General features: G+C 32.5%; 1 protein-coding gene across 1 annotated transcript; it reads left to right on the top strand.

Annotated features, from left to right (window-relative positions):
- The first annotated feature begins 1,601 nt into the window (after window positions 1-1,601).
- On the top strand, window positions 1,602-6,355 carry LOC111710265 (uncharacterized). Its single transcript, XM_023484332.1, has 5 exons — window positions 1,602-1,878; window positions 2,541-2,642; window positions 3,369-3,608; window positions 4,897-5,037; window positions 5,301-6,355. Exons 1-5 carry the CDS (start codon window positions 1,810-1,812, stop codon window positions 5,382-5,384), a joined length of 636 nt encoding a protein of 211 aa, XP_023340100.1. The 5' UTR covers window positions 1,602-1,809; the 3' UTR covers window positions 5,385-6,355.
- Window positions 6,356-8,548: the final 2,193 nt, after the last annotated feature.

The following is an 8,548-nucleotide window of genomic DNA, read 5'->3' as shown; positions in this document are numbered from 1 at the left end:
TACCTTTATATCCTTCCTTTCCCTTTATATCTTTATATCCTTCCTTTCCCTTTATAGCTTTATATCCCCCTTTCCCTTTATATCCTTCCTTTCCCTTTATATTTTTATATCCTTCCTTTCCCATTATATCTTTATATCCCCCCTTTCCCATTATATTTTTGTATCGCCCTTTCCTTTTATATCTTTATATCCCCCCTTTTCCTTTATATCTTTATATCCTTAATTCTCTTTATATCTTTAATTATATCCCCCCTTTCCTTCCATATCTTAATATACCTCCTTTCCCTTTATATCTTTATATCAATTCTTCTCTTTATATCTTTATATCCCCTTGTTCCCTTTAATTATATTTGTCTATCCCCCTCTCTCTTTTTATCTGTACATCCCCCTTTTCCCTTTATATCATGATATGAGTCCCTTTATATCCCTATTTCTCTTTTTATCCTTCTTTCCCTTTATATCCCTCTTTCCTTTTATGTTCCTCTTTCCCTTTACATCTTTATATCCCCCTAACTCCTATTTCCTGTTGAAGAATTATGTTTGAACTTGGCGGCATAATTCCACCAATAGAAGCCCAGTATATGTCGGAGGTATACTTGACCACTCGGAGAGGACGGGACGGATCCTTTTCTCCGGGTGCAACAAGGAACCTATAGGAGCGCTCTCAGGGTCCCTTGGGAGCACAGCCACCTATGCAGTCAGTTTAATTCCAAACCTTTCAGACAAACCTTAACAAAACTGTCATCTTAGAATAAATTAATATTTTTAAAAAATCTTGAACATTTTGAGAAAAATTTCTATTTTCATGAACTAAAAAAAAAGGAGTTTGAGAACCCTAAAAGTGAAAAGGTTTGTGTTTAAAAACAAAAAAGAAATAATGAAGATAAAAAGAAGATGACATCAGAAATAAAGAATAAAGAATAAAGAATAATAAGAATAATAAGGAGAATAAGGAGAATAAGGAGAATAAGGAGAATAAGGAGAATAAGGAGTATGCCTCGAAGGAAAAGAAAAGAAGAGGGCGGAGAAAAGGAAGGATATATGTACATTGCTAATAGTTTAACATTTTCACTACACTGTAAATTGTTAAAAATTCCCTCTACACTGTTAATTCTTAAAAATTCACAATACGTTATTAATTGCTAAAACTTCCTCTACACTATTAATTGTTAATAATTCCCACTACACTGTCAATTGTTAAGAAGTCCCCTCTACAGTCTACACTGTTAATTGTTGAAAAGTCTCTCTACACGGTTATTTGTTAACTAATTGATATCAATTATATTAATTAGTAAAAGACATACTGCATTTTGTAAGTTAAACATATTGGAAACTGTACACTGTACCAGTGTACAGTGTACATTAATGCAGAAAATTTGAATTACTGTGCAGTGTACGCTGTACAGTTCAACTCTTTTCTAGATGATCTGTTTAATAAGACTTCTAACTTTTAACTGCAGCAAGCGTACTTTCTTTTAAATTTAACATGTTTACAGATATTAAAATTTATTATGTCTTGAAAAATTCGTAGATTTTAATTCCGCAAAACATTTGCGTTATTGAACAATTTTGTTCATATCATGCTTTCTTTCAAACAGGTATTGAATTCTATATACAAAATATATGTATATATGTCGTAATTAAAATATCAAAAATAAATATCCGGAGAATAACTAGGATACAACTTGGATAAAACCATGTACCTAGCCCAGGACAATGTAGTGCAGTGTACACTGTACAGTGTAACACATATCCAAATCACGACAGGAGGTTCCACGAAACGAGGCAAATGCGCGAGAACGAACACGCATGCGCGTTCTTAGCAAAGCATTTGGAAGACTTAAACTCACTTTACCCTGGGTGCCACCTGATACTAAAGTAGGTATTTCTATCTATCTATCTATCTATCTATCTATCTATCTATCTATCTATCTATCTATCTATCTATTTATCTATCTATCTATATATCTATCTATCTATCTATCTATCTATCTATCTATCTATCTATCTATTTATCCATCTGTCTATCATGAGCTATATTGCTTTTCATATCTAGTTAAATAAACTGGATACTCTAAGACTAGCAATGAGCTAGCTATATTACTTTATATATCTAGTTAAGTAAGCAGGATACTCTAAGGCTTGTAATACGCTATATTGCTTTTCATATCTAGTTAACTAAGCAGGATTCTCTAAGGCTAGCAATGAGCTATATTGCTTTTTATGTCTAGTTAAGTAAGCAGGATACTCTAAGGCTAGCAATGAGCTATATTACTTTATATATCTAGTTAAGTAAGCAGGATACTCTAAGGCTTGCAATAAGCTATATTGCTTTTCATATCTAGTTAAGTAATCAGGATACTCTAAGGCTAGCAATGAGCTATATTGCTTTTTATATCTAGTTAAGAAAAAAGGATACTCTAAGGCTAGCAATGAGCTATATTGCTTTTTATATCTAGTTAAGTAAGCAGGATAATCTCAGACTTGCAATAAGCTATATTGCTTTTCATATCTAGTTAAGTNTTGCTTTATATATCTAGTTAAGTAAACTGGATACTCTAAGGCTAGCAATGAGCTATATTGCTCATCTGAAGAGAACTCTTGAAGACCCGGATGACCAAGAGCAAGGCTGTAAACAAACTGTAAGTAGATATTTTTCTATTATTGAAATAATTTTATTTTTGGCTTTTTATGCAATTTATAAATAATTGTTTCCGGCAAACGAAACGTTTCGCGAAAAAATACGAACATTTTCGGTCGCATTTTGCAAACTATTTCGTGAAATTTCGCAAATCTATGAATTGTCTGATGTCTCGTAGTCGTTTTTAAATCTATAATTATATTTGTGTTAATCCATCAATTGGGCTCGCGGTTAAATCCCTCTTTGAAAATGAATCTTTTATTCTTAAAATTTAGTCTTTTTTGATGAATTTTCGCAACTTTTTCGCTGAAATTTTGCATTTGTTTATAAGAAATCTGTTTGTTTTTTTTTCGCTAAATTTTCGACTTTTTCTGCGAATTATTTTTTTTCGCGATATATTTGCATTATTTTTTCGCGAGCGAACGAATTGCGAAAATGAAGCAAAATGGTCGCGAAAAAATAATTACGATATTTTCGCGAAACGATTTTTTCTTTTTGCTGGAAAACCATAAAACTGTGGAATAGAAAGACGAATGTTTATGATTAATGTGTAAAGTATTTATAATGAGAACTTGAGATTACAGACACAAAAATTTCATCTCTGTAGGTTTAAATAAAAAAACTAAACTCATATAGCCCTGGTTAGTCCAGACTTCTTTTTTGTGGAGAGATAATAAACTTTAACTTTTTTGCAATATTGTGAAACATTTTAATGTTTAATATTTAGAAATACTGGCCTCATGTCGGTGTTAGATCGTCCTCTCCTACTCCCTACCCCTCCCCTGCTCCCTACCCCTCCCCTACTCACTACCCCTCCCCTACTCCCTACCCCTCCCCTCCTACCCTAAGGAGTGGATCCTTTCACTCCCCAGCGTGCAGGGAGGAGTCCAACTACTCCACCCATCCGCTCCCTGATTCATCGCTCCAGGGAGAAAAGGAACCGTCTTTCAAATTAAATCTTATTCAGGTAAATTTTAACATTATTTTTTCTCTTAGGTCGTCTTTGTCCACAAAGAATGATAATACAGGGACGACTGTAAAGAATTGATATTGTCTGTTTCCTTATATTCACTATTCTCTGCAACTGCAAACTTACTTCCTTTGCCAAATGATTAAAGAAGCCATTACAAGATTTTCTGTATCTGTAAGACAGAAAAATCAATTTAACCAAGAAATCGTCTCACCTGACATTGTAATAGGGGTACTTTACAGAGCTGTACCTAGGGTTGTTAATCGTTTTTGAAAACGAACCTTTTAATAGTCCAAACCCCTTAAATCCTGTTAATAGTCCAAAACCCTCAAATCCTGTTAATAGTCCAAACCCCTCAAATCCTTTTAATAGTCCAAACCCCCTCAAATCCTGTTAATAGTCCAAACCCCTCAAATCCTTTTAATAGTCCAAACCCCCTCAAATCCTGTTAAAAGTCCAAACCCCCTCAAATCCTTTTAATAGTCCAAACCCCCTCATATCCTTTTAATAGTCCAAACCCCTCAAATCCTTTTAATAGTCCAAACCCCTCAAATCCTTTTAATAGTCTAAACCCCTCAAATCCAACCAACTTATTGTACATAATTAAAGGGAGTGTTCTCGAAAAATGAAAGGGGGTATAAGCTTAATGCAATAAAAAAGCGCCTTTGATCGCTACTAATCTTACTTCTATCTGTTGCGTCTATAAGGAGAAATTAATATCAAACAAATCATTCAGATACTTCAACCTATAGTCATCGATTATCTTTCGCCACATTTGTATATAGTTGATTTTTCATAATATGTTTTAATTGTTTTGATCTGAGAGTTACTTATAAAAACATTTATTCCTGTTTCGAGGATTTTTGGTAATGAAGACGACATTTTAATATTTTCCAGGAATGTTCGAAAACAAGTTGTAAGCTAAATATTATTTTAAAAAATAAAATCAAAACATATTATGAAAAATCAACTATATAAAAATGTGGCGAAAGATAATCGATGACTATAGATTGTAATATCTGAATGATTTGTTTGAAATTAAATTGATTTTTTTACGGTCTGAATTTGTATGGACACCACGTTCTTCGGTATTAGTCGTTTTTAACAATTTCCTCCTTATAGACGCAACAGATAGAAGTAAGATTAGTAGCGATCAAAAGCGCTTTTTATCGCATTAAGCCTATACCCCTTTTCATAGTTCGCGAACACTCCCTTTAATTTGAGATTTTGAGATTCAGATCTGTAATTCATTTTTTAACTATTAATAAAAAATCTTATTTAACAGGACTGCAGTGATCTGTCCTATCCTCGGTTGTCCTACCGTTGTGTTACTAGCTGTGGAACAGCAGACAGCTCTACAGTAGACAACTGTTCAGCAGACAGCGCTGTTACATTCATCAACAGTACACAGCTGAGACAGTTCAAGGTGTCATTATTATAATTTGTATTATTATTCTTATAATCATTAGTATTATCATTATTATTATTATTATCATTCTTATAATCATTATTATTAATATTATTATTATTATCAATATTAGTTTTTCATTATTATTAATGTTATTACTATTATTATTATTACTATCAATATTAGTATTATCCTTATTATAACTGTTCTAATTAGCATTATTATTAACATTATTATTATCTATGCTAAATTTTCTTAAATATTACCAATTCCATTTCTAGGATATTTTCTCGTCTGTTCAAAACGAAGAAGAAGAAGAAGAAAATGTTGAAAAAGAAATATTTAAAGATGGATTATGTTTTTAGAATATAAAAGGGTCTATTAACGGAATTTCAAGTGACAATTTCAAAGTTGTTGGTTCGATTCACAACGGTATCTTTTATACCTTGATCTGAGAAACAGTTGAGCTGAAGACATCGTCGTTTCCTAGCTTTAAACGTTTCTTATCTTAAACTTTTCCTATCTTTAAACCTTTTCTATCTTTAAACGTTTCCTATCTTTTAACGTTTCCTATCTTTAAACGTTTCCTATCTTTAAACGTTTCCTATCTTAAAACGTTTCCTATCTTTAAGCCTTTTCTATCTTTAAATGTTTCCTATCTTTAAACGTTTCCTATCTTTAAGCGTTTCTTATCTTTTAACATTTCCTATCTTTAAGCGTTTCCTATCTTTAAACATTTCTTATCTGTAAACGCTTTAAACATGTTCTATCTTTAAACGTTTCCCATCTTTAAACGTTTTCTATCTTTAAGCCTTTCCTATCTTTAAACATTTCCTATCTTTAAATGTTTCCTATCTTTAAACGTTTCCTTTCTTTAAACGTTTCCTATCTTTAAACGCTTCCTATCTTTAAACGTTTCCTATCTTTAAACGTTTCCTATCTTTAAACGCTTCCTATCTTTAAACGTGTCCTATCTTTAAACGTTTCCTTTCTTTAAATGTTTCCTATCTTTAAACGTTTTCTATCTGTAAACGATCCTATCTTTAAACGTTTCCTTTCTTCAAATGTTTCCTATCTTTAAACGTTTCAAATTCTGTTAAATTTCATTCATTCGCTCTGCCACATAAATCTATAAGTTATTTCTCAAAGAGAAACCACAATTAAAAATTGCCAATTTTCAGAAAAAAAGAATATCGTCTTCATTGTGCTCAGTCAAATTGTATATTATATAAGGCACCGTTTTGTACCCGGCATGCCTCTAATTAAATGGTCAAGGTCACTTGAAATTAGATCTACAGAGATATTCATAGATATTAAAAGTGTAAAAAGTGGTAAAGCTTGGTAACTATTTAAAATTGTAAATATAGATAACTTTATTATAGAAAACTGTTTCGAGAATTTCTAGAGAGTGAAAAAATAAGGGAGTTACTGCAATTAGATTATTTTAATAACTGTTAAAATGTTTATAGAACATGATTTACGAAAAATGGTATTTTTTCAATGGTTTATTAGCAATATAAAAGTTATCATTATTCTTATTCTTTTCGTGTTTATATGTAAATCTGAAGAAATTTTTTTTGGAAAGGTTTAACTAAAGGCAAGTTTCTTCTGTCTATAGTGCCTAATGTGTTCTAAAGTAAACTGTATTACGCCTAATGCTTTTGTCTAGTATCTACAAACACAAAGTGCTTTGTGTCTAGTTTCTAGTGGTAAATGTCAAGTGCAGTAGAATGTCTATCGTGTCTAATCTGTAATGTCTGATTAGTTTCTAGTGGTAAATGCCTAGTGCAGTAGAATGTCTATCGTGTCTAATCTGTAATGTCTGATTAGTTTCTAGTGGTGAATGTCTAGTGCAGTAGGATGTCTATATCGTGTCTAATCTGTAATGTCTGATTAGTTTCTAGTGGTGAATGTCTAGTGCAGTAGGATGTCTATATGTCTAATCTGTAATGTCTGATTAGTTTCTAGTGGTGAATGTCTAGTGCAGTAGGATGTCTATATCATGTCTAATCTCTAATGTCTGATTAGTTTCATGGTAGTGATTGTATAATGACTAGTATTTGATCCTTGATGTCTAGCGTCTATCACAGTGACTGTCTAGTATTCTATCATTGATGCCCAGTGATTGTCGCAGTCAACGTCTGGTATTGGATCAATTAATGTCTAGTGACAATGACTGTCGAGTGTTAGATCACTGATGTCTAGTGTCTGTTATATTGACTGTCGAGTGTTAAATCATTGATGTCTAGTGTCTGTCACATTGACTGTCGAGTGTTAGATCACTGATGTCTAGTGTATGTCACATTGACTGTTGAGTGTTTGATCATTGATGTCTAGTGTCTGTTATATTGACTGTCGAGTGTTAAATCATTGATGTCTAGTGTCTGCCACATTGACTGTCAAACGTTTGATCATTGATGTCTAGTGTCTGTTATATTGACTGTCGAGTGTTTGATCATTGATGTCTAGTGTCTGTCACATTGACTGTCGAGTGTTTGATCATTGATGTCTAGTGTCTGTCACATTGAGTGTCAAGTGTTAGATCATTGATGTCTAGTGTCTGTTATATTGACTGTCGAGTGTTAAATCATTGATGTCTATTGTCTGTCACATTGACTGTCGAGTGTTTGATCATTGATGTCTAGTGTCTGTCACATTCAGTGTCTAATGTTAGATCATTGATGTCTTGTGTCTGTCATATATTTACTGTCGAGTCTTAGATCATTGATGTCTAGTGTCTGTCATATTGACTGTCTAGTGTGGGATAATTAAAGTCTAGTGTCTGTCACATTGACTGTCTAGTATTGGATAATTGATGTCTAGTGTCTGTCACATTGACTGTCTAGTGTTGGGGATAATTGATGTCTAGTGTCTGTCTAGTATTGGATAATTGATGTCTAATGTCTGTATTCTATTAAAAGTGTCAATGCTTTATTTTGTACTAACTTGGAAACCAAACTTTGCCTGGAGACTAAACTTTATCTTTAACTGTCTACCCGCTCAAATTAGAAACCAAACTTTGATCAATTTTCTGGTTCTACCTGAAGATTTATCCGTTGAAATTGTTGTTGGTGAAGTTGAATAGCGTTTATTTTATATTGTTTTAAGAAATATAATATTTAATATACATATATGAAGAGAGACAGCGTAGATGTAGATTATTATCATTATTATTACTGTAATCATCCCTTATGTATGCATTAAACAAAATCTTGTTAATACAAATTAAAGATGTTTAAAAAAGAAGCTGGTAAATTCGTTTTCAAACCTAACCTCTCCCAAACTGAAATATATATAATTATCAGATAACAATAACAAGGTAGGTTTCCGAGCACTCGATACTTTCTGAAGAACCTGTCAAATCATTCGTTGGGATGTTTAGAAAGATGAAAATTTCCCTGTATGATAATTTGAAGGACTGCAGTATGGTTTTGGTTGTTGTTGTAGCTTCATCCTGGGTCAGGATCTTCGAGTTCTTCCAGTCCAAGGAAATTAGAGGCTTCTATAGGGTGGGTCCATAGGCTGGTGG

The sequence above is a fragment of the Eurytemora carolleeae genome, unplaced genomic scaffold (assembly GCF_000591075.1).
Source record: "Eurytemora carolleeae unplaced genomic scaffold, Eaff_2.0 scaffold1018, whole genome shotgun sequence".
Classification (NCBI taxonomy): Eukaryota; Metazoa; Arthropoda; class Copepoda; order Calanoida; family Temoridae; genus Eurytemora; species Eurytemora carolleeae.
This window is presented reverse-complemented; position numbering and strand designations above follow the sequence as displayed.